The sequence below is a fragment of the Colletotrichum graminicola genome (genome assembly GCF_000149035.1).
Source record: "Colletotrichum graminicola M1.001 genomic scaffold supercont1.21, whole genome shotgun sequence".
NCBI lineage: Eukaryota > Fungi > Ascomycota > Sordariomycetes > Glomerellales > Glomerellaceae > Colletotrichum > Colletotrichum graminicola.
This window is the reverse complement of record NW_007361025.1, coordinates 15,721-41,397: the sequence shown is the minus strand read 5'-3', so window position 1 is coordinate 41,397 and position 25,677 is coordinate 15,721. Positions and strand designations below refer to the sequence as shown.

The 25,677-nt window shown below is 48.1% G+C and overlaps 4 protein-coding genes across 4 annotated transcripts; 3 read left to right on the top strand and 1 right to left on the bottom strand.

Annotated features, from left to right (window-relative positions):
- Nucleotides 1-742: 742 nt before the first annotated feature.
- On the bottom strand, nucleotides 743-1,802 carry GLRG_05888 (uncharacterized protein; the record flags this gene model as incomplete). Its single annotated transcript, XM_008096573.1, has 2 exons — nucleotides 743-1,693; nucleotides 1,773-1,802. Coding segments are annotated over 2 exons (981 nt in total), but the record flags the coding sequence as incomplete, so codon positions are not given.
- A 7,036-nt stretch (nucleotides 1,803-8,838) lies between these two features.
- On the top strand, nucleotides 8,839-9,099 carry GLRG_05887 (uncharacterized protein; the record flags this gene model as incomplete). The annotated part of the gene is made up of 2 exons (XM_008096572.1): nucleotides 8,839-9,009; nucleotides 9,085-9,099. The coding sequence occupies 2 exons, from the start codon at nucleotides 8,839-8,841 to the stop codon at nucleotides 9,097-9,099; spliced, it is 186 nt and encodes a 61-aa protein (XP_008094763.1).
- Nucleotides 9,100-10,554: 1,455 nt separating this feature from the next.
- Nucleotides 10,555-12,436, top strand: GLRG_05886 (SH3 domain-containing protein; the record flags this gene model as incomplete). The annotated part of the gene is made up of 4 exons (XM_008096571.1): nucleotides 10,555-10,709; nucleotides 10,766-10,849; nucleotides 10,902-11,064; nucleotides 11,117-12,436. 4 exons carry the CDS (start codon nucleotides 10,555-10,557, stop codon nucleotides 12,434-12,436), a joined length of 1,722 nt encoding a protein of 573 aa, XP_008094762.1.
- A 4,756-nt stretch (nucleotides 12,437-17,192) lies between these two features.
- GLRG_05885 (uncharacterized protein) lies at nucleotides 17,193-21,841 on the top strand (the record flags this gene model as incomplete). The annotated part of the gene is made up of 2 exons (XM_008096570.1): nucleotides 17,193-17,406; nucleotides 17,460-21,841. The coding sequence occupies 2 exons, from the start codon at nucleotides 17,193-17,195 to the stop codon at nucleotides 21,839-21,841; spliced, it is 4,596 nt and encodes a 1,531-aa protein (XP_008094761.1).
- Between the last annotated feature and the right edge of the window lie 3,836 nt (nucleotides 21,842-25,677).

Genomic DNA, 25,677 nt, shown 5'->3' with positions numbered 1-25,677 from the left:
TTGAGCGTTATGATAGATAGGGACAGAACAGCCTATGAAGCTCGAGCGCGAGCACGACCCCCCAATCGTCCGAAGACGAGTCCCAGGGTGTTCTGAACTCTGTCCTGTCATCGCGTTAGATACTCATCATAGACCGCCAGCTACAGAGAAAGTGTCGATGCTAGTGGCAAGCCGATGTTCCATCTCCCGTGTTCTAGGTACCTGCAGGGTAACTCGACATTCCAATGCCGTTGCTCAACAACCCTGTTCATGTTCATGTCAAATAAGCATAAGGCCAGCAGCAGGTTTTTCAATCATTATGTACCCGAGGATCGATCAAATCAGGCCCATCTTCGTCCTATCATCACTTATGGTCATGTCGACGCTTACGACTTCGTTTCTTGTCTTTACTCGGCCCTCTATGCGTTGACCTCCCCCTCGAATTCTTCTCATACACGCGCTGCCGAATAACCTGCCTAGTTACCCTGACGTCCCTTCCCCCGTTGATATCGATGTTGATCTCGTTGCTGATCTCCCCGGAGCGACTGCTTCGGAAGGAGTGGGTTCCACCCCCAATGCTGGGCAGATAGCTGGCCCGCGAGAAGTAGTCAGCCCTGTGCAGGTGACTACCTCGGGTATGACGAGAAGGAGCAGGAGGATGATGGCGGTGATGGCGATGATGATGGTGGTGATAGTGATGATGGCGATCCAAGTTGCCGCTGGGCGTGAAGTATTCCGTGAGGGACGAGCCATGTCGCTTACGATCGTCGACGTGAACGGTGATTCTCTCGTCAAGACTCGCGCGGAAGGTGAGGCCGCTGACGCGCTTGTAGGCATGCTGGCCCTTGATGAAGTCACCAGCCTTGCAGGCGCCGTCGGGGATGTGGAAGCGGAGGTCGAATCGCGAGAAGGCGTAGAGGAGAACGACGACGAGCTCGAGAGCGTAGAGGAAGATGTAGTAGCAGACCTTGTAGTGCCACCAGCCGGGAAACCAGACGGGACGGACGGCGTAGTTGGCGGCGCAGATGTAGACGGCGCCAATGGCCAGGAGGGTGGCAGCGGTGAGGACGATGACGATTTTGGCAGTGAGTGAGCCGTAGCCAAAAGGCTCGGGACAGCGGAGGCCAGGGTAAAAGGCAGCGAAGAGGACGATGGGGATGGGGAGCAAGGCGATGATGGCGAAGACAGTGGAGGCAAAAAGCTGGACGAGGTGGCAGTCGTGGAGTTCCTTGGGGACAAGGGTGTAGAAGCTGGCGATGAAGGCACTGATGGCGCAGATGAGGGAGACGAGGAGGAGGAAGTAGCAAAAGTAAAAGAAGTACACGACGGCAGGAATCCAGCCGATGTTGGGGTGGAGGCCACAGAGGAGGCGGTGGGCGAAGATAAGGGTGATGGCGTAGAGGAGGACGATGCCGGCGGAGGCGAAGATGCTCCCCGCGATGTTGAGCCGGACGTTCCACGGCTGGGTGGCCGAGGCGATGCGCAGGGAGAGCGCGATGATGCGCGTCAAGCAAAAGCCGACGAGGACGCCCGAGAAGAGGAACTTGTGGCTGCAGCCGAGGTTGCGGACAAGGATGAACAGGTTGATTCCGGCGGCGGCGACGAATAAGATGATCAGGATGATGCAGACTGGCACGTCGATGGAGATTGTCGGGACGAGGCCCAGCGCCGCCACCTGAGGCACGTAAGGGGGGCCATAGTCGTATACTGGTTGCTGAAAAGAGGAAGAAAGGAGGCGGCATGTCAGCTCTTATAAGGCCCATGATGGAAGGGGGGGGGGGGGGTCCACGAACTGGATACTCAACGGGCACAACCGCCGCCATTCTGGCGAGGCGCGATACCGTAGCCGTTCGCAGGGCGACGGAGCTGTGGCCGCGGTGGTGCGAAGGAGCTGTTACAGCTCGAGAAGGTTGTATCTCGACGCTTGGCAGGCAGTGCTCATGCGCCGGAAGGAGGGGAAGACGTCGAGCAACAGGAGCCACCAAGAAGGAAACAGTCGACGCTGGAATCCTGCTCGGCGGTCCTCGTGGACCCGGGGGCTGTAATTCTTATCATCGCGTACGCGAGACCTTGTTCGTCTCAACTTTTGCTGCTTGCCGCTAGCGTCGGCGAAGGGTGCGCTGGCCTTTGGATGTTCCGGCACGGACTGGAGGGGGGGAGGAAGCGGATGCGAGGTTTCAGTCGGTTTGGTGGCAATGGGGAAGAGAGGTGAGACGAGAGCTCTGAGTGGCCTCTTTCGCCGGGCCATCTGGCTTTGGAGTGTTTCTCGAAGGCGGAACGATGGTGAGTGGTGGACGTTCGTCTCAAGGATGGAATGGCTTTGGGGGAGGAGTCTAGATGACGGCACGTCGCCTCCCCACGTTCCAACGTCTTTTCTTTTCCCTATTATCCGTATTCGTCAACATCTTTAACAAGAGGGTATTTCAGAGTGAAAAAGACACCGCATCCGAACGTCAATCTCGGGAGAATCTGCACCTTTGAAAGGCGAGACTAGTCTGAGCCATACTTGCAGGTATCCATGCTTGCGTTAGTATGCGATCTGCGACATGCAGAATCTCTGGAGGCTTTGAGCTTCAAGGCAAAGGCGTCCTGCAAGCCGTACGTCGCGAAACGCCGTCCACCCAGACGCTGGCATGTCGGAGAAGGGGCCTACAAAGCAAGCGCCCACGTCGTCACCGGTAACAGTCTTGAGTTGAGCCATCACACGGCAGGCAGGCTGTGCAGTGGAAACACGTTTCCCCTCGGCCTCGTTTACCCCTCCTGGGACACTTGACGTCGGTAGTCCGCATCGTCTTGCACGTGCGCTGCTGGTTGCTGGTCCATCGGAGCAAAAGTCGATGGCCGGGGGACGCACCCACGGACCCTTGCGGTTGGAAGCAGTCTAGTGCCGGGGTTTCGATATGAGAAGCTTATTCAAGAGGGGGCAGGGTGAGAAGAATCCGTGTTCGAATATTGGATGGGGGAATCCAACTCAGGATTCATCACGATGTCCCGTGTTAGGCTAGTTGGACGAAGGCGAGTCGGACTCCTTTAAAACTTTTCTGCTTCCTTGTGAGCTGTGGACGTTACCAATACAGCATCTTGGCAACTCTGAAAGCCATTGTCTCTTGTGGATTAACTTGACATCAACAAGCGTATCAACCATCTATTGCGGGAGGGTTGGTAAGCTAGGGATGCGTCTATGGAATCGCCGTCTCGGATGTAGCATTTGGAGTTCCGTATCAAGACAGAGCTGTGGTGGGTTAACCGGCGCGATCTGACCAGTATCTCGGCAACGTGTGTATCGTAACTTCTAGCTTGTTGAATGGGTAGCTGTGCCGCAAATCTGATATCGCTCCGAGTTGCCCGAGTTATTCGCGACGCCCTTCGGATGCGCCTCCTACTCCTCAGTCGGTTGAACAGAGTTGATCATCAGGGTTTCAATGCCGCGCCAGATCAGACCGTCGCGCCTGCTGTTCCAGCAATGGGCAAGTGCCACGTCCATAATTAGCAGAACCGGCGGCGGAAGGATGTGAGCTATAGCAGTAGTTTTGGTCATTTGATGAGGTTCCCGTCCAGCCCGTTTCGCCGCTAACTCGTGACGTCTTCCCAGTTATAGCTTGGTACAAGACGAACATTCGCGAACTTGAGAGTGGCGGTTCGTACCTAAGCTTTTGCTTTCGACTTTCTTCGTGGCATGTTCCCAACTACGATAGTGCCAAACTTGATCGAGTGATAACTCTTAGTCGCCGTCGTTACAGTCCGAGACCAGCCGGATCCGCTACCTCACGTGTGCAATTCTCATCGACGAGGTGCAGGACCCCGCCAGGCTGGCATCGTCAAGTCAGAGGCCGTAAGGCCAAGAGCCGGTCGCACAGCCAAGACTTTGCCCCTTTACGAATCAGCCGTCAACGGGTCGTTGTTGGCTGCTGTGGGGGCGTTTTGGACAATTGCCGGTGAAGGGCATATCAAGATCATAGCGCTGTGGAATAGTCGTTGCAACCGCCGAGAACTATAACAAAAGCTTGTTAAAACAGGAGACCAATCAGACGTCGTCATTGTGCAGTGTGGAATCTCCCCTTGTGACAGATCGGAGGATGAGCTGGCGCATCTTGGACTCGCATGAAATGCTGTTATTAAGTAATAATCATGGGCACATGTGTCCGACTTCTGGGTGGTGCCGAATGGCAAGTATCCATTTCTTTTGACTATACACACTCGGTACGTATCCCAGGCGGTCCCTCCTGGTCACATATTACAGTCGGTTGAACATGGAACAAGAATCATGCTCAACACTAAACCCCACAATGGAAGGTATCTAGAAAGAAACGTAGTACCATGGAATCTCGCAGCTAAACCTCCCTATCAGCCACATAAACAGCAGCACGTCGGCATAGTCGTACACCGTTCAGTGTACCTTTCTCCCGTTGTTTCCAAGCCGTTGCCCCGCAAACAGCAACTACCGATGGTCGTTTCTCAAATTCATCTCGAGTTGGACTTTGTTTCCTGCTGATAGCAGGACATGTATACGGTACTCGGGGATGTGATCCAGTTCCTATAGGCATCGCTGGTGCGTGCTGTATCGTATGCGGCGAGCAACGGCCTCAAGTCGATCGTCGTTTGTTAGTCTTTAGAGTACAGCGGGCACAAGGCGTTCGAGGCCAAAATTTCAAAGACCCGGGGATAGACTCGCCACGCCAGCATGGATTTCGAAGAAGAAAAGGAGACGCCCGTCGCCCACGCTAGCCCTTATGTAGACGTCGATGGAGATCGAATGACGAGGCAAAGGAGTCACGAACTCCAACGGAGGAGACATGCACGTTCGATGATTCTACCAACCCTACGACTGAGAACCATGGCACCGGTGTCTCAACGAACAAGGGCGACTCAAAACCGTAGCAAGTCTGATTGGGCATGGTCTCTAGTCGTCAATCGCAGCAGGCAGGTCCATCTCGATTCGGGCTGGGTTTCAGTGGTTGTTGTCCCCGACAGCCACCACAACCTTTGGGGAAAGATAAACTTCCCGTACATATAGGTATAGAATGGTTGACGTAGCACGTAATGAATGTACCAGACTACAAGCGACTGGTGCCTTTGATGCATCCACATTCCATTGCCAACCAGTGTCTATCTAGCCTTCTAGCGCCGTTTTGGTTGCTGGAGGCGGGGAGGGGGTTGAAGTCGTTGTGTCCATAACGCCGTTGGCATTATTGAACTTGCGGACAGCTAGTTGTTATTGGGCGGGTCGTCCAAACAGCATGTTCATCCATCACGGGGAAATAGTGTAACCTGACACAGCGGCCAGGCCGTGTCCGTGCCATGCAGGATAGGTACCGTATCCTGTCTCTCGAGGTCCGGACTGCGTAGAGCCCGGGCGGGACACATCGCTTCTTACACTACGGATACTCCGTAGGTATCTGCATTTTCGTATCTTGGATCAGTGATCGATACGATCCCCCTGCTCAGTGCTCGCCATGCCATCCCCGCTCCCATCCTGAAGCACTGTCTCGCCAATCAAAACATGCCATTTCTGGACATGAGACATGGGGGGGGGGGATTTGTGGTAATTTCGCGTATTGCTTGCTTCGCTTTGCCGCGTGGCTTGCTCGCCCCGATAGTTTGTTGGGCGCGGTCTTCGCGTTGCTAGGCTAGACCGTTGTGTTTATGTGTGCTTTGCTCGAATGGAGGAGATACATACCTGTAGTTCGATACCGTATCCTCTGGCTAAACTGACATACCGCTAGTATTCGGGCTAACGGCAAGTGGTATCGCGGCCGCCAATCAACTAAGCCTATTACAGAAGGCAGTCAACCTACCTATCCACCCACCTATCCACCTAACTACCTACTTGCCAGCCAGCCCACGATTAACTTTACTAGCCTATTAACTTCGCTAACCTATGTTATTTATAATGCCTAACTGCTAGCCGCTAGGCAAAGTTAATCTAAATCGTACGCCTTAACGTAAGATAGGTAAAAAGCCTCTACCTATTATAAAGTAATAATATACACTAAAAAAACTAATTTAGTAGCTTTAGAGGTCGTACTAGTAATTAAAGTAACTTAACGTACTAATATACCTTAAGCACTACTAATACCTATCTAACGCTACTTATACCTACTAACAGGCTAGTAATACACCCCTTAACCCTACTAACAGCCTCTACTACCTAAGTTTCTATAAAGCTACTACCTACTTTAAAATACCTATTATAATAGTAGTTAACTAGTACTAAAGATAATTAACTATTATTAGCCTAACTATATAAGAATATTAACTATAATAGCTAGTAATAAAAGCTAACCTTTTTAGTTACTTTTAGTAATAATAAGCCTATAATAAGATAGTTACTACTAAATAGTTTAAGCAGGAGGCCTAAGCCTTTTTTACTACTAGATACCTTAACACCTTTATAGCTAGTAACCTACTTACTTACACTTACCTCTTCTAATTCTTTACTAGCTAGTTTACTAGCTTTCTTAAATAATATAATATTTTATACTACTAGCTTATAAAGTAAGCCTTAAAGCTACTTACTAAATACCTTACTATTATTACTAACTTCTTTTACTTTAACTAATAAGTTAGTTAGCCTTTATTAGCCTGCTAGCCTATTAGTAGCCTCTAATTTCCCCCTAACTATATTATTAACTTTAATAAGACCCCTATACCCTTTAAGTATCTTAATAGGTTAACTTAGGTAGCCTAAGGGGCCTATACTATAGCTAGTAAGACTAACTATAGTAGCTAGAGTAAGTAGTAAGCTACCTTAATCCTTTATATCTTTACTAATAAGATTTAATAGCTACTACTTAAGTTAATTTTTTATAGCTAGCTAAGTAGCTACCTTATAGTATATAAAGGTAACTTATATAGTAATAAAGTAATAGTTAAGTATAATAATATAGCCTATAATAATAAATATCTCTTTAGGTAGTAGCTAACTAATAAATTCTTTCTTTTTATAGTAAGGTAAAAGTATTTATTAGTTATAAACGTTACTACTTTTTATAAGACCCCTATAATACTATTATAACTTTACTTTTATTACGTTACACTAAGCCTTATACTACTTAGTATAACCTCTCTTCTTTAACCTCTAGATACTACTATTAATAAGCTTTTTAAGTAGTAGTTATTTAAAGTAACTAATAAATATATATAGTAAATAAAATAAGAAGCCTACTAGCCTATCCTACTTATCTAGCCTATTTAGCCTATCTAGCCTATCTAGCTAGGCTAGCCTATTAAGTAGTCTATATTAATAAAATAAATTATAGTTACCTATATAGTTATAGTAGCTACCTATTACCTAGCTAAAAAAGGTAATATAGTCTAGTAATTTTTTCTTTAGTATAGGATTAGTACTAATCTAGATAGAAGTAATATTAATAAGATTTAGATTAAGGACATACTAAATAAGAAGATATTATAAAATAGATAAGATAACTTTAACTATAACGCTTATATAAAAAAAGAAATAACCTAAAAAGAGATACCTAACGTTAATATAAATAATAACTACTAAGAGTATATATCTCTAGCTAAAGACGTCTAGCAAGCTATTAGAGGCAGTTTAATAAGGCTATAGGAAATCTAGTAAGATATAGAAGGATAGGAGGAAATCTAATGCTAATTTAAAGTCTGTTTGCTGGCCCTTGCTACCTAATTTGCTTCTAACGTATATAACTAACCCCTGCTTTTACCACTTCCAGATCCCTGCTTCTGCCAGCCCACCATGCCCCTTACGGCGGCCGCAATACCACTTGCCGTTAGCCCGAATACTAGCGGTATGTCAGTTTAGCCAGAGGATACGGCTTGGTTCGGTCATTCTGCTGGATGACGAGGATGCCACAGGACTGGGGCTGTGTCTGGTCTCTCTGCAAGTGCAGTGCGGCTAGTGTTGGTACCTGCGCAAGTTCTTTGAGGAAGGTCTGAAGCCACATCGCAGCACAGCGAACTCGTTGCTCCGTGTTGCCGACCAAGCAAAAGCAGGGCACGGAAGGGGGCCAATGGTGAGGTAGGTGTTCAGCGTTGTCCCTGACCATGTCGTGGACCGTGCATGACTGGGAGGGGAGGACCCCAGGACTCTTGTGTGGATTGAGCTGAACGGACGAACGCGAAAATGGATGCCGACGGCACTTGAGCTTTTACAGCTTGTAGATGTAATCTAGTTGCGCGGGTTGTCATTCTTCAACATGTTTCGAATCTAACGTGGAGGCGGCTAATTATCACGTATAGCCTGCTCAGTAGGGTCGGAACGGAGCAGGGACCATAGCCCGTTGTCTGTCTGGCCGCCGTCAAACGCTGTGACCGCCGCTTTAGGCTGGGAGACGACTCGAAACTTCTGGTGGGAGAGAGAGTTGTTGCAGGCGGAGTGGTGTGCAAAGAAAGAAAGCTACAACCACCGGGTACAATCGTTGAGGCTGAATGGCAGTGACACGAACCGGCGCGAGTGATGGCAAGAGAGCGTCAACGAGGAGACTGCTGGTCTCGGATCAACGGTAAATGTAATTCGTAGTCCACGGGCACTTATTTGGCCTTTGCGCCAGCAAATCCTCCCTTTGTCCTCGTACTGACTACGCGGATCTAGAGAGCCGGCGGTATGGTCCCCTCAGTCACAGCTCACAGTCGCGTTGTCTTGTTCGAATGCAAACGGTACGGTACGGTACGGGCAGAAGATGGTTGCCGGCGCTACGACGGTTGGATACCAGGCGCCCGGGATGAGATCAGGAGAATGACCCCGGGCGACCCAGATGCTGTCATGTGTCAACTGGCCTGTTTCAATACATTAAAGTGATGATTCGTGGAAAAAGAGGGTTTCTGGATATGGGGGGAGACTGAGGACAGTCCCTAGGCAGCGGTAATGAAGGGGCCATCATGGCCGGCAAGACGGGGGGGGGACTCTGTCGCCAGGCTCACTCGCCTGCTCCGCCAATTCTGAACAACGGTCAGGCCGCCTTTCCTGTTTCTGATGATTCCGGTGGCCGTTGTTCCTCGTGCGGGCAGGGATGCAGGGATGCAGGGGGTATGCAGGCGGTGCTTCATCAGGTAGGTGCACATTCTGTGGGTAAGGTACGGATACCCAAGGTACATACCGGCTGCTCCTAACACAGCTTTTCTAAGCAAGTGCGTTCGTAGTGTATCCGTAGGTATACTATATAGGTACAGTAGGTAATCTACACCATCTTCGTACTTGTCTCTAAGCGACCATCGTACCCACCCAGGCAGGCATGGGCCGGGCTGGAATGGCATGTTCTCCCCCGAGTGCAGAGCCCACTCACAGAGTTCACAGAAGACAGGGTCTCTTGGCTCGATCCTTCTCATTGGGAAGAAAAGTCGCGCGGATGTGCTCGTCGGCTATAATCCCACCTCCTATGGATAGCGCGCAGAAGGCAGGCCCCCAGCCTCATTCCAGCGTGTCTTACCGGGGCCCATGCCCTCCCCGGCCCGCGTCCAGAAAGAAGTGTGATCCTTGCCAGAGAAAGAAAGGCTACACCCTCTTTGTTCCGCCTTGCCGCCGCGTCCCTTAGCCAGGTACAGATTCGAGGCCTAGCTACTAGGTACCTGGGTCAAGGTCAAGGTCCGGGGTTATGAGTAAAGACGTGCCTCCATGATAGGCTGTGCCCATGTCCCTCCATTTTTTTCTTCCCTAATTTCCCGCCGTCCTCTTCCCGAACCTGTATCTCCTCTAGAGTCTTCCTCCCCTTTCCCTTTTCCTTTCCCTCCCGTGCGTGTGAGTGTGTTGCGTCCCTGTGCGTGGTTGCGAGCGTCGTTCCGCCCCCAAACAACAACAACAATAACAACAACCTCATCATCATCACCATCATCATCGACTGCTCTCTCCCTCCCTCGTTTCCACGAGCGCCCGCCCCGACCCGTCGGCTTATTCTACTCCTTGAGCCTAACTACATCCCCCTAATTGTACCTCTACCCGAATATCGCCAGTCTTTTCCGCCCACCAAATCCACTTACCCTCGTTGAGTCTTCATTTCGTCCCATCTGCCAAGTTGCATCTTCAGCCTCGGAGTCGACCTTCCTGCATGCACCGGGCTTGCCCTACGACCGAATTTCTCACTCGGACATATTTGCCAATACGTCAACCGCGACCCTAATCCGAGTGCCCGTGTGCCCGTTCGTCAAGTTCCTTCCTCTGTACCAGCCTGTCGATCGATACCAATTGTCTGCCCGCACACCCAAGCAAGCCCGCTTCCTCTGCTTTTCCCGTCCGACAACAGCTCCATTGTACAACCTGGCCTATCCCACCGACCATTTGAACGTCTGGAAGAGCTAGCTATTTTGTTTGTTTTTCCTTTCTTGGTTACGACTATCAACTCGTCAAACATTTCTCGGAGCCACCCTCCAGCACTCTTTTACTGTAGCCCTCCCGTATCTGCGGCAGACGCCGTCTGAGTTGGCCCGCGAACGGGCCTACCGACCCCGAGAGCGGCGAGACCTTGGAAAGACGGTCATGAACTAGGCTCCCTCTTGGTCAACAACTTTTCCTCGAGGCCTCCCAAGTTGATGGCCGCCATCCACGCGATGATGGTCCCGCCAACCACCCGAAAAGAAACCCAGACGTCAGGAAGACGAATCATGGGTCAAACTGCGAGGTCGGCGCTTTTGGCGATGCTATCTGCCTCGGCGCTCGTTTCAGCACAGTCGAGTTGCGTCTCGCTCCAAGGGTCAACCACATGCCCCGCTTTCAAATCGGCCTCCATTTCGACAACAGGCTTCGTTGCGGGAATCTTGTAGGCTGACTGCCATATCTCTCTCTGCTGTTGTCCGTACTGACCTGCTTCGCCAGCCCTTTTTTGCAGTTTGTCTCTGACAGGGAGACATTCGATAAGCAGATGTTGTCCTATATCGACACAACATACGTGCGGGAGAAGTTAGTCTGAATCGCTCACAGTTGTATTCAGACTTTGCTCACATTTCGACAGATATCAGACATTACTTGGTTGCAGCAGCGTTAATCTTACAAGGCCGGATGAGTTGTATGCCCGGTTCACCACCACGGTCATTTGCAACGCCATCGTTCAAAACTCGATAGATGCGTGCAACTTGTCTGCATCCGACTCGCGACCAGTCTGCGCAGACACATGTGTAAGTATTTGCCATCTTGCTCATGTCAACCCCTTGTTAACGGCTTGGACAGGCCGAATACGCACAGGGCGAGGCATTGCTCACCTCGGACACCAGCCTCTGTGGCACTCCGGGCAACAACTACATGAACCAGATCCGAGCGGACTTCACAAACTGCGCCCTCCCCGCCGACTCCCTCTCATCGTCAAATTGCATTCAAGGCGTCTCCAATGAACCTGACAACTGCGGCTTCGGCAACAGCACTGTCGGGCTCTGCTCCTACTGCTCATCTGGCGGTATTAACTCCACCGACACATGCTGTTACAACTCCGACATCGACAGGCGATGCGCCGGTGTCACGCTGCCTTCCATCTTCCCTACGGTAACGTTCACCCCTCCGACAGCGACCGCGACCGCGACACCCTCGAGCACGGCAGCCGCGGCCGGAGGTCTCTCAGGCGGTGCCATTGCCGGTATCGTGATTGGTAGCGTCGCTGGCGCTCTGCTGCTCGCTGGACTCATATTTGCGTGCATTCTGCTTGCAAGGAGGAGAAGGCGCGGAAGCCAGAGCGGCAGCATTTTCAATCAACCCTCACCGTCTAGACAAGGGCCCGCTACGATTAAGATACCGCCGAGCCAGCCTACGGTTGGGTACGAAGTCTTACCCGGAGGTCGCATCGCTCGTATGTCGGCTTTGGAGAGCGCCTCGGATCCAGCCCTAGCACCCCCCACTCGCAGCAGCGGCCCTACGGCAACTACCGCCGCTGGAGGAGCAGCAGCCGGTTACATGGCAGGCAGGAGAAGAGGCGACGACCAGTCTTCGTCCGAGTTTGGAGACAGTCCCCAGTCGGACACCAGAGCTGGCGTGCTGCGACCTCCTCCAACTAATATCAGGAGGACAGGCTCCTTATCAAGCAACTCGGTTCTCGGAGATCCTCAGTCGCCGACGAGCGCCGGAATGTCGTCCCCTCAAGGCATGGCCAGTCAGCAGTCGGAGCAGCTGCCCTTCTTCAAGGACTACTACTCCCAAGACGATATTCACCCGGGTGATAGGGTCGCCACCCTTTGGGCCTACCAGCCACGCGCACCGGACGAGTTCGCTCTCGAACGAGGCGACATGCTCAAGGTGGTCGGCATTTGGGATGACGGTTGGGCGACGGGTATTTTGTTAGACGAGCATGCGAACGAATGGGAAGCTCGACGTCAGGCCCTGCGAGACAGTGGCGTATCCAACACGTCTGGCCGACATGACCCCTCACCGCCTGTCAGCGGCGAGATCAAAGCCTTCCCCCTTGTCTGTGTCTGTCTGCCACAACATTGGAGGAAGACAATCGAGGGCGACGTCTCGACCGAAGGCTCCAGTGCCCATCAAGGTCACCCATCGTTTTCGTGAGATGCAAACAGAGCTTTATGGACGTATCATACGCCCCTATCACAACGGCTGCCTTCTCAGCATTGGCTACGGCGTTCGCACATTGAGCTAGCACTCACTGCGACATACAAAGACGACCGATTCCCTCGAGTGAACCCGATCAGCAACTCCTTTCGAAGCATACATCACAGCTTCACGAAAAGACCATCGGGTCAACTTCTCCGGGGGTCCTTCTCTGCACATACACACGAGATAAGCACATTTTCTCGACGACACGCGCTTAATGTCTTTAATCTTGGACGAACGAAAGTTTTCTTCTTCAACGCGGCGTCGCTTCGGATCATGATGACCGCACGGAGGCTTGATGGATCAACTCTGGCACCCGATGCGAGTTGCTTTTGACGAGATCAAGATACGCGATTCTAATTTATGACGACAATGCACGCACTGTGTCCTCCCCTTTCGATTTGACAATTCGACTTATATACCCATGGTGTGAAGTGTTGGTGTTCGAAGAACAAGAGGTCGGGGAGGGCCTCTGCAACCTGACTAATGGTGAGTTGATTCGGCGGACAGGCTGGGGCGTCCGTGGTCGTTCTTGGTCCTGTCAGGCTAAAGACCAGATGATGGGCGAGGACATCAAGACCAGAGCAGAGTTCCGGAAGGGGGGATAAGTTTGGGAACATCCGTAAATATCTCATTCACGGCAATTCCGCCCCAAAACCCATGTTGCTACACTTGGTATCGTCACATTATTCGGGTTCCCTTCAGTATCCTCCTAGGCAACTACTCAATTTACCTAACCTGACCACCAGAAAATTCTCTCAATGCAGTTGCTTGCCTTTATCTGATTGCCTTGTAAAACACAGACCGTATGTCTATACTCACGCCGCCAATACTACCCTATTCGGTTTTAGCTACATCCGGGGGATGAAACTCAGGGAGTCACGCACACTTGAACAGCTTGATCCAGGTCTTGTCCCGTCCTCGAAGTGAGTGTCTGGTTCAAGTGATGCAGTATCTGTAGATAGGATGGATCCATTATGATGTTGAGTATCGGGCATGATGCTTGTACCGTGTTTTGCTGGCTGTGCTAGAGTATCTTTGTGTACCTATGTGACCTTGAGAGGGACCGCCTTGGATACGTATTTTAGTGGATAAAATGTAACATGGCGCTGAGGTATCACCGGAGCTGCGGCCAGAGATAAGAAGGGGGGGCTTAGTACGGATAGTAGAGAGGGGTTTTCGTGTTTGGAGACGTCCCACAGCGAGAATAAAACAGTTGAGCTAATTATCATATTATGAGGTGCTCTATCTACCCTTCGCCATCATTTATGGAGCTACCTGGTAAACAATGAACAATCAATGTAAGGGGGACGGTCTATTTAAGTAACCATCCGGCTTCATCGCGGATGCGCATCGAGCTGGCAACTTGATTTCTCTAGCCCGGGCTCCTGCTCCAACGGGATTCTTCAACCCGCCCCCCTCCTCCCCTCTGCAGCGGCTGGTGGGTGCAAGGAATGGTTCGAGTTGTGAGCATAACGGTGAAACGAGCCTTTGACCATCCTGATCCTATGCTCTGCCTGTACTGTGCTGTACTCCTTGTAAGGGATCAAAAGGCGTCTATTGCCGAGAAAATGGAGGGGACCTCTCTCGGAATCGCCGAGGGTTTTGTAGTCATTCTCTGACCCCCACTTGCCGCTGATATGTGCTTCCATCGGTGCTATAAATCGACTAGGCCGTCGCAGGGCTAGTCCATGTTCCGACTCCCACTTGCTCTGACAGACGATCTGATGACCTTCACCTCATCAGGCTACCTAGTTTCATCCATCACTCTCTGCGATGTGGCCCCGATAGGTGAGGACGTTAAGGCTACGGATCGGTTTCCGTCCCATGTCCTGACGCTCTTTCCGATCTACATCAGCTGCGCCGTAACGAACGTGGGACGGAAAATCGAGATTGCGAAGAGGTATATAGACCCTCGGAAGATCGTGCTGCTGCAAAAGACCAACCAGATTTTCCGCCACATAGGGACGAGTACCTGAGGCCGGCTGCTTCTAGATGCCGCAATCTCGTATGCTGAGTCTATGGGAAAACGGTTCTTAAGGGGCCTTCACGCTAGCTGCCGATAAAGGCCTGCCTCATGGGAAATTTGAAATACGTATTACCCCGCCACGACAACCGGGACAGTGTGTTGATGTCTACTACACCACTCTCTGAGCTCAATGAGACTCGGAGCCATTTCAGTGCAGACATTGGCCGGTACACTCTATTTTGGGTGAATCTCTTCTCCCATTCCCTTTGCGAAAGTGGCAACCAGTCCAAAACTGTTTCGTACGCCGTTTAGTCATATATACGGCTCGAACAAAACAAAGTTCCAGTCGCTGTCATGGCGGACCGAATGCGACCCGGCTGAACTTGGAGAGTATGGACCCGGTCCTGGAATTACCATACTTCATGTCTCTTTCGTGGAAGAAGTTTAATCTAAAGGACAACAACTTTGCGGGCATCTCGTCTTTGCGCGTAGGCGTCATTTCTTTCCCTTCACCACGCCGACCATGCCCTCGTAGTGGATGAGCAGGCATTCCAGAGTTGCCCACCCCACGCCCTCGAAATCTCGTGGCCCCGGCCACCATCTCACCATCGTGAACAAGAATGCGTTGTAGATGGAAGTAAAACTCCTCATAAACAGCCGCCTGGGGAAGACAGTGGCGCTCGGTGGCGCTGAGAGTGAGGCGAGTGTGTTCCAAACAACTGGGCTTGTTGGAATGATCTTGGAGGATACATGCCAGCGACCAACGCATGACATGACGCGAAGCGCCATCATTCGAAGCGAGCTCCTTCTTCTTGAGGCGCACTTGAATCCATTCGTGAACCAACGGGTGTAGTGTGACAACACGGTGCCGTCAGAATAGACGAGCGTAAGGGACCTCAGGAATCCGAGCGTTTGCTGCAGCGTGGTGGTGTTTTGCAAGAACTGTAATACGCCCACTTCGGTATTGGACGACGCGCTCTCGATTCGGCTGAGGGGAACTACATGGTTCACTAGGAACCCGAGAACCATAAGCATCTCCGCAGCACGGGAGTTATCGGCTTAGATCTTGACAAACGACACCTCCCAGGTCGACATGATGGAATCGTTCCGGCTGGAGAAGGCCCATGTGTAGCAAAATAGCTTGGAGGGCCCGAGGAACCCTGCCAGAGCTTAATGTACTGGTTGATCGTCATTCATAGGTACACGCGCAAGTACGATGATGTCAATGTTACGGCGAGGGGGGAGGGGTTCCCGAGTCTCCCCACGAGCTCATTCACAGCGTCTTGGCTCCGCGTCGAACCACCGAGTATCATCGAAGCGTCGATGTTAAAGAGCTTTACCGCTTCTTGCCAGTACTATTACGAACGAACCGGCCTTCTCCCACAGTACGGCTAAAGGCATACTGAATCACGCCGTCGTCGTTTTTATTGGCCTGGAAACGACGACATCGCCCAGCTTGACGTCCTGCTCGGGCCATCATCAGTCCGAACCTTGTTGCTGGGAACGTGGAGCGCATCTGGTTTGCGATCGTCGCGGCGGCGTTATTTCCCATGTGACCCCAGCGTATAGATGTTGTCCTAGTGGGAATTTTGAGGAAGAGGGATGTACACGATCCAGCATGGCCTTGACTGCAAAGGGGGATGGCGGAAATTAAGCCCACGCTATAGTCGCCATGCGTGAGAGAACTATATCTGCTGCCGAGATGCTTTGTACAGATGCAACTGGCGAGTCAATTCTCACGGTGATCGTTCAAAAAAACATCGCGTGGCATGCCGGAAAGCTGCTTGTCATATTGGTGCTCCAGATAGACTTGCTGTCAAGGCGCCCGAGGCCGCTTCAAGATCCAGTCACAGTGGCTTGGATATCTTTCTAGATGGTATCTAACCCTCCTAGGTAGGTACCGGTTCACCAACCTCTGTCTGGACTGACCATCGGGCATGTCGGAAATTAGTTGTGTGAGAAGTGCCACATGATAAGAAGCCAGAGTAAACTTTCGACAGGAGCTTTTCTGGGGGTCAAAAGCACACGGAATGGGCTCATACACCAGGACTTGCCGGCGAGTCAGACAGGTTTCCTCCACAGGCGTTATGAGACGGAAAACAAGATGAACCCAAGAGGCATGGCCAGAATAACAATGATGGTGGCTGTTACTATTGGGATTCATACAACGAAGGAAACTTTATGCCATCTTGTTTCTCAAACAAAGACTGCATTGCCGTTCTCTTGGTACACATCTTTTGCAAGACAATGGACGCCTAGCAATGCGCTCCAGGCAACGTGCAAGAAGCAGCTTGCTACAACTTCTACTAGGATGAGGCTGCCTCTGAAGCCAATCATATTTGCATTCAACAGGGATAAAAGCACAGGCCAAGCCCCGCCGTTGTGGTCCCCCGCAGTGCTCTTCCCTGTCGGAGGTTTGCACAGCGGGATGCCAATGCACCCACTGTTCGCTTATGTAGCTGCTGCGTACCTTGCTCTAACCTTGGTGATGGTGACCTAATCGTAACCCGTGATCGTACCTAAGCATCTCTACTAGGAATCTACAACTACCTACCTACCTACCAACCCACGCTTGATACATATCAGCGTTCGGCTGCCGCGCACAAGCTCGCCTTGGGAGTATATTCTAGTCAGATGACTGCTTCCGTCGACCTGGTATCTCCAACATGCTAGCTTCCTACCGCGCCGACCAAGTAATCGCATAGGTTTCTCAGCTACCGGACCGAGTTATTGCTGCCCGCCATGGGTCAAGGCTTTTCGCTGGCGACGCCGTCTGCGGGCTCTGCAGGCATCGACATACCTGAGCTGTCTGATCTTGTATATGAGAAGAGCATCGGCAATGCGCGCTTCATGAAGAGCATTCGCGCGAGGCATCACGATGGCGTCGCTCTGGTCAAGGTGCTGGTCAAGCCGTACACCCCGATGCCGCTGGAGAAGTACAAGCGCGACATAGAGAGTGAGATTCTACAGAAATTCTGGAATCATGTACCCCTGACTGATATTCTCTAGAGCAACGCAGCGCCTTGGCCGACGTACCCAATGCACTGGGCTACCACCGCATCGTCGAAACTGAAACGAACGGATACCTCGTCCGACAGTTTCTCTACAACTCCCTCTACGATCGAATGAGCACTCGACCGTTTCTGGAGGATATCGAGAAGAAATGGCTGGCCTTCCAGCTGTTGTGTGCCTTGCGCGACTGCCATGCTCGAGACATCTACCACGGCGACATCAAGACCGAAAACACGTTAGTCACCTCTTGGAACTGGCTGTATCTTTCCGACTTCTCGGCCCCCTTCAAGCCGATAATGCTTCCGGACGACAACCCGGGTGACTTCTCATACTATTTTGACACGTCCGGCCGCCGGACGTGCTATGTGGCCCCCGAACGCTTCGTTGCAGCCGATGAGGTTAACAGCAAGGACGCCAAGCTCACGTGGGCCATGGACGTCTTCAGCGCCGGCTGCGTCATTGCCGAGATGTTCCTGGAATCTCCTATTTTCACCCTCAGCCAGCTGTATAAGTACCGCAAGGGTGAGTATGACCCCGTCATCTCGCAAATCAGCCGCATCCCGGATAAGGACCTGCGCGACATGATATCGCACATGATCCAGCTCGACCCGGAGCGCCGGTATTCTGCGGAGCAGTACCTGGACTTTTGGAAGAAGAAGGTGTTCCCGGAGTACTTTTATAACTTTCTTCACCAGTACATGGAGTTGATTACGGATCCTTCCTCTGGGAACAGTCCCATCTCGGGTGCGACGAGGAACTTGGGGGAAGCGGATGATCGCATCGATCGCGTTTTCCTCGATTTTGACAAGATCTCTTACTTTCTCGGTTATCAGAACGACAAGCGCCCAAGCCAGGTCGAGCCCTTGGCTGGGAAGCTTGGACTGGGCCATTTCCCTATCCGCCTGAACATACCGAATCACGACCAATACATTACTGGGACATCTGAACCGCCTGAAGATGACGGGACTCTTATCTTCTTGACGCTGGTTGTCTCTTCTCTCCGCAACACTGCGAGGGCGGCGCCAAAGATCAGAGCCTGCGACGTTCTGCTTGCCTTTTCCGAGAGAATCACGGACGAGGCAAAGCTGGATCGAGTACTGCCCTACCTTATGACGCTTCTTAACGACAAGTCTGATTTGGTGGTGATTGCAGCATTGCGTTCGATCGCTCAGCTGCTCCATCTGGTACGAGTGGTATCTCCTGTCAACTCACATATATTCGTTGAGTATATCCTGCCTCGCTTTCAGAGCGCCTTGATCGCGCCAAGTAGGCCACAAAGCTCGTTGGTGCGGGCAACTTACGCATCTTGTCTCGGGAGTCTCGCAACAACAGCTGCTCGGTATCTAGAGCTGGCGGCAACCCTGAAAGCCGACGGCACTTTGACTGTGGCTGACCCCGAGCTTGAGCCGGGGATCGAGGCCGAGGCCGCCTTTGATGGAATTTTTGACGATGCCCAGCGGGAACTTTACGAGATGTTTGAGCTGCACACGAAAGCACTCGTGGAAGACCCAGATGTCTGTGTCCGGCGCGCCTTTCTAACATCTGTGCCTGACCTTTGCCTGTTTTTTGGCCCAGCAGAGGCTAACGACATCCTCCTGACCCATCTCAACACCTACTTGAACGATCGGGACTGGATGCTGAAGTGTGCCTTTTTTGAGACCATAGTCAGCATTGCCGGTGTGGTGGGAAGCGTCAGCCTCGAGGAGTTCATGCTGCCGCTTATGATGCAAGCACTGACCGATCCCGAGGAGTTCGTGGTACAGGCTGCTCTCCACTCCTTAGCACAGCTGGCACGGCTGGGACTCCTCTCAAAACCCAAGATCTGGGAGCTGATAGACGTCGCCGCAAGATTTACGATGCATCCAAACCAATGGATCCGGGAATCAGCAACAGAGTTCCTTTCCGAGACGACTCGCTTTCTATCTCCGGCTGACGTTAGGTGCATCGTGTATCCCTTGGTCAAGCAATACCTAAAAACAGGCATGGTGCCTAACTTCTCGGAGCTCAGCTTGCTGGATGCTCTGAAGCGGCCGTTGTCAAGGGCCGTCTTTGATCAGGCCGTGGTTTGGGCACTCAAGACCGACAAGGGTGTATTTTGGAAAATGTCACAGCAGCTTCGTTCCTTCTCTTTTGGGTCGCTTCCGAAGACTATCACCAGCAGGTCGTCTAAGGACACACTGAGCAAAATCAATCGGAACGATGAGGACGAGCTATGGCTTGGACGGCTGCGAAATCTTGGACTCGGGCCCGATGATGAGTTCAAGCTCCTCGTCCTGCGGGAATTTATATGGCGTATCAGCACAATGAAGTCGCGGGATGTCAAGGATAATGAACCGGCAAAGCTCAACGAGGTGATATCCCTAAAGAGCCTTGGTATTACTCCACAAACGGTCTTCTTCGACGACGAAGAACCACTACAGCAGTCGACGTTCTCTTCGGACACGGCACAAAAGAGTCCCTACACGATTGCGGATGCTCTGCTGGATGCGTCTATGACTATCGACGACTCAACAGGGAGGAGACGGTTTGCGGCGCTAAACAGTCTACGCACCCGTGTTGTAGAGGACAGAGGCCCCTCTTCGCGCGACGCTTCTAGAGCCAGATCGATCGACCCCTCGAGAAGGGTATCAACCGGACAGGCTAAGCTGACAGTCGGGAGCCCGACCGATGATGGAGGCTCGGTTCACGACCAACCGTACTCATCTCGCAGGGCGATCCGCCACCAGACGAGCGCCCTGAGCCTTCTAGATCGAAAGGACAGTAACAAGAGCGTGCCAGAAACCGGGATGTCCGGCACCAATGCATTCGGTCAGGTCGAGGGCCCCTTTGCCCAGGCCCCGCTTGCTCGACCAAACGCACAGGATCGTCGAACCAGCACTGCAAGCACTATAGCAAAGCTAAGGCCCAACCACTCCTACGAAGGCACGGATCCCAGCATTCTCAAGATGCTCGACTCAATGTACCAGGATAACTACCCGCACGACATTGTCGAGTTCGGGCCAATGGTCACTCCCATTACTCGCCGCAGGACGAACCGTTCTGTAGGCCAGCCGGGTGACGAGCCATGGCGCCCACAAGGGCGGATGGTTGCCACGTTTGCTGAACACACCGGCGCCATCAACCGTCTGGTGGTATCGCCAGACCACGTCTTCTTCATCACAGGAGGCGACGATGGAACTGTCAAGGTCTGGGATAGCGCCCGCCTCGAGAAGAACATTACGCATCGATCAAGGCAGACCCACAAACATGCCGATGGGGTTAGAGTGCTTGCACTGTGCTTCATCGAGAACACGCACTGCTTCATCAGCTGCGCAAGTGATGGGAGCGTCCATATTGTCAAAGTGGAGACTGTCGCAGCGAGCGGCACCTTGCGGTATGGGAAACTCCGTCTTCTCCGGGAGTACCAGTTGCCGGAAGATGAGTATGCAGTGTGGTGCGAGCACTTCAAGATCGACTCAACGTCAGTCATGTTGCTCGCAACAAACCGATCCCGAATCTTGGGCATCGATCTCCGCACCATGTCTTTACTGTACACGCTAGAGAACCCCGTTCATCATGGGACGCCCACGTGCTTCTGTGTGGACCGTAAGAGGAACTGGCTATGCGTCGGTACAACACATGGAGTCCTCGACCTGTGGGACCTGAGATTCCGCATGAGGCTCAAGGGTTGGGGTGTTCCCGGTAAGAGCTCGATCTACAGGCTCTGCATCCATCCCAGTAAGGGACGAGGCAAGTGGGTATGTGTGGCCGGCGGGACAGGACAGGGTGAGGTCACAGTATGGGACCTCGAGCGTACAATCTGCAGGGAGATATACCGCGTTGGAGGCAACAAGGAGGGCCCTAAGGGCTACGAGCCCTGGGACGTGGACGAGGACAAACCGGAGGGTATGCTTGGGCGGTTCGCTACCAATATTGAGCCGAGCGGCACCGGGAACACGGATCGTGGTGTTCGTGCCATGATGGCGGGCACTGGCGCCTCCGAGGACTCGCGCGACGTACGGCACGCGTTCATCGTCACAGGCGGGTCGGACAAGAAGCTTCGTTTCTGGGACTTATCCCGAATCGAGAGCTCGATTGTCTATAGCGGATTGCTTGGGGAAGATCCGAAACCAACATTTACGGCATCCCACCCGACGACGACGATGACGCTCAATACGGAAAGGATTCCCAGGCAAGCGCCAACGGCGCCAAACGCTGCCGTGGGCGGAAAGGGTGTCACAGGCAGCGGAAGGCCGCCACGGTCTACGGTCATTTCGCTTCAGCAGCAGCAGCTTCTGCGATCTCACCTAGACTCCATCATGGATGTTGCCTTGCTAGAGCTGCCGTATAGCATGACGCTCTCCGTGGACCGGTCCGGAGTGGTGTTTGTGTTTTCATAGGGGTCGAGTGGAATGGCGTTGGGTTAGGAGTTTCGGCAAACATAGATACCTAGAGAATACAAATATACGTAACCAATATGGCAAAACAGCTATGGTTTTGGCGCCCTCGCAAAGTGACAACTCGACGTGAGACAGTTTTAGGACGGTGTGCGCGGGCGAAATATTGTAGGAAGAATGCTAAAAGGCAAGCCGTATGTAAGACCATAGGCACTGTGCTGCTGCGGGGATGATACAGTCTGTTGCGTTGGCAGCGTCTAAAACCTACTTTTTAGTCTGTGCACCCGCGCTACATATAAATACAACCTAATGTAAATTTACGTTTTTTAGCTAGCAGGATCTAAAATCTATATTACCTAATATTTAATACTTAAAGTTACGTATATAATAATAATAAAGGTATTTTTAGGCCTATATAAAGCTACTTATTAGTTATATATCTAATTATTCTTTTAATTAACTATCTTGCTATATAGTAAAGTTTTTTCTTATTATAATAATCTATAAGAGTATGCCTTTTAAACAGGCAGCTAATTTAATAAAGTTATAAGAGTAGTATTATTAAATTATAGGGATTATAATAGTTATTTAATTAATTATATAATCTGTTGTGTGTATCTAGTTAAGATCCTATAAGAGCAAGGAACTCCCCCTATTTCTTAGTTAGGAAATCCTAAAGAAATCCTAGCTATATAATTAGTAGATTTACCCTAAAAGTAGGGCCCTTTTACTGCCTATTCCCTAACAATTTGCTATAAGGTAACTATGTATTTACTAGTTAATTTATATATAATTCTGCTATATTTAATACACCCCCTTAGCACTAGTAACGCAGTTACTTACTATAAAGCCTACACTAAATATCCTCTATATATAGCCTATTTATTTATTAATTATCCTTTAATATCCTATACGTTTTCCTCCTTTATCTAGTAGTAAAGCTTTACTTTATTATTAGCTAATTCTTACTATTAATTTACTTTAAGGCATGTATATTAGTTACTTATATTTAATTAAGCTATAAATATAGTAAATTATAGCGCACTAAGCGCCTTTATTAATTTATTAGCTATTAATTTAGTAGACTTCTTATATTTAATAGTAATTTAATTTACTACTACTTCTTAGTGTAGCTAGTAGTTATAAATATCTATATACTATAGCCTTATTTATAATTAAATAAGCTTCTTAGTAATAAGCCTAATAGTTTAGGTATTATTATAGCTAATATAAATAGTTAGTAGCTATTTAGTAGCTACCTACTTATTAAGTAATAATTTAGTTCTTATTTATATTAATAGTTAAATACTTAGTATAGTAATTAATCTACTAGTAAAAAGCGCCTTTTTTATAGTAGATAATAAGGCTAGTAATTTAGCCTTAGTAGTTAACGTTATTACTATATCTTATTTATTTACTTACTAAGAGATAAGCCCTCTAAATAGCTTTAGTATATACGCTTATAAGCTATAATAGTCTAGTAAGTTATTAGTAAATAAGGCGTCTAAAGTAACCTCTAATATATTATCTTTACTACCTAGCGTTACTTTATATTTAAGGTAAAAGTGCTATATATAGTAAAGATATCTAAGTATATAATTTACTACCTTTTAGTAATCTAGATTTAGATTATAGTTAAAGTAGGTAAGCTAGCTAGCTATAAAAGTAATATCTAGCTAAGTTATTACTACTATATATAAGATTATCTCTACCTTTTTTTAATATTAATTAACCTTTTATAATAAGGCTATATATTTACTAGGTAATAGCTTAGCCTTTACTATAGGTAATAATTTATTATATTTCTTATTTATTAGTAGTAGTTTAGTTATTTTATTATAGTATACTACTTATAAAAGCTAGAGATAGTAGTTACTTTAGTTATAAATTACCTTAAGGCTAAAGAACTATTATAATAGGCCTCTACCTTTAAGGTAGTATTATTACTAAAAAGCTGTTATCTTATTACTTACTTACGCTTTATCTATATAGTAATAAGCTAATATATAGTTATTAATATAAAAAAAGAATATAATATAATTCTTCTTCTAATAGTAATTCTTACTAAGCACTTAGTAAAAGCCTTATATAGTAAGTCTTTCTTTAAGGTGCTTTTACTATAGTAGTAGTAATTATTAAAGCCTATAAAGTGCTTTTAATAACTAAAAGATCTAGCTAGTAATTTAGTAGCCTAGAGGTATCTTTATAAATACCACCTTATTAACAGTAATATAAATAAACGTATTTACTATATTATATTAAAGTAATTCTAAATTAAAGTAAGTAGCTATTACTATAAGTATTTTAAATAATATACTTACTAATATAGCTATATAGGTATCTTATAAATCCTTTACTTATTAGTTACTATAAATAATAAGTCTTACTTTAAATTTAGTTAATTAACTATATTTATTAAGCTTATAAGTATATACCTAGTAGTAGCTAAGGATTTAATACCTTTTAGCTACTACTTATAGCACTATTACCTAAGATTTTAATATTTTATGCCTATATAAATATACTATTTTAGCGTCTTTAAATTACTTTTTATATAGGTAGCTTATTAACTATCTATAGATTAGTAAAAGGTGTAGTAACTTCTAATACATACCTATTAGCCTATAAAGTCTAGTAACTCCTTTATTATATACTAGTAATTTACTAGTAATGTCTTTATAATTATTATACCTATTAGGCGTTATATAGTTAATTAATTCTTAGCTATAGGCACACTTTAGCTAAAAGTAGTAATTTTTACTTATTAGTTAACTCTATAGTATACTAGACTATATTATTACCTATAAGCTACCTTATATATAGTCTGTAATCTTTTACTATAAAGTAAGCTCTATAAGGAAAGCAGCCTTAAATAAAGTCCTTAGTATAATCTAACTACCTATATATATAGTAAGATAATACCTTTTTATAACGCCTTTAAATAAGGTTACTACTAGCTAGAGATTACCTAATAGGCTAGCTATAGTTACTTAGGAATTAAACACCTTTTTACGCTTAGTAACGTCTTATAAATTAATTATATAGGGATAAAATAAGGCATAAGGGATTACTATCCTTATTACTTTAGAACTATTAGTTCCTAGTAAGTTACTAGCTTATAGGCTATTAGCTATTAATAAATTATTTAAACTATTATTAGCTCTAATTACCTTAAGTAAGTTACTAGCTTATAGGCTATAGGCTATTAATAAATTAATTAATAGGCTATTAGCTATTAATTTAGGTATTTACCTATTAATTATTTTACTATTAGTAAGTATTTAGCTATTAGCTATTAGATTAATTAATTTAGAACTATTAGTTCTTATTTTACTACCCCTTATGTTAATATTTATAATAGCTATAAAAAAGGCGCTTAATAGTAATAGTAGTAAAGTAAGAAAAAGTGTAAATTTTACCTGCTTATATAGATATTCTAGTGCGTTACCTAATTATAAAGCGTCTAGTAAAGTAATATTAGTATATTTAATTACTTTATCTATTTCTTTATTAGCTTCTTTATATAATAGGGATTAATTACTAGCTATAATTAGCTTATTAATTTATTATTAAATTACTATAAGATTAGCTTTATAAAGCTTATTAAGTAATCTATTTATTAATCTATTAAAGATTTATTTCTTATTAAATATTACGTTACGTATAGTAAAGACCTTATTTTACGCTAGATACTAGACGTAATATAAATTACTAAATATATATCTAATAAGGAATCTAATCTATATATAGGCAGTAAGCTTTTACTAGTAGTTTTATAATAGTTATATATTTACTATTAGTATATACGCTTAGTAGCTATAGGCTTATAAATATAAAAG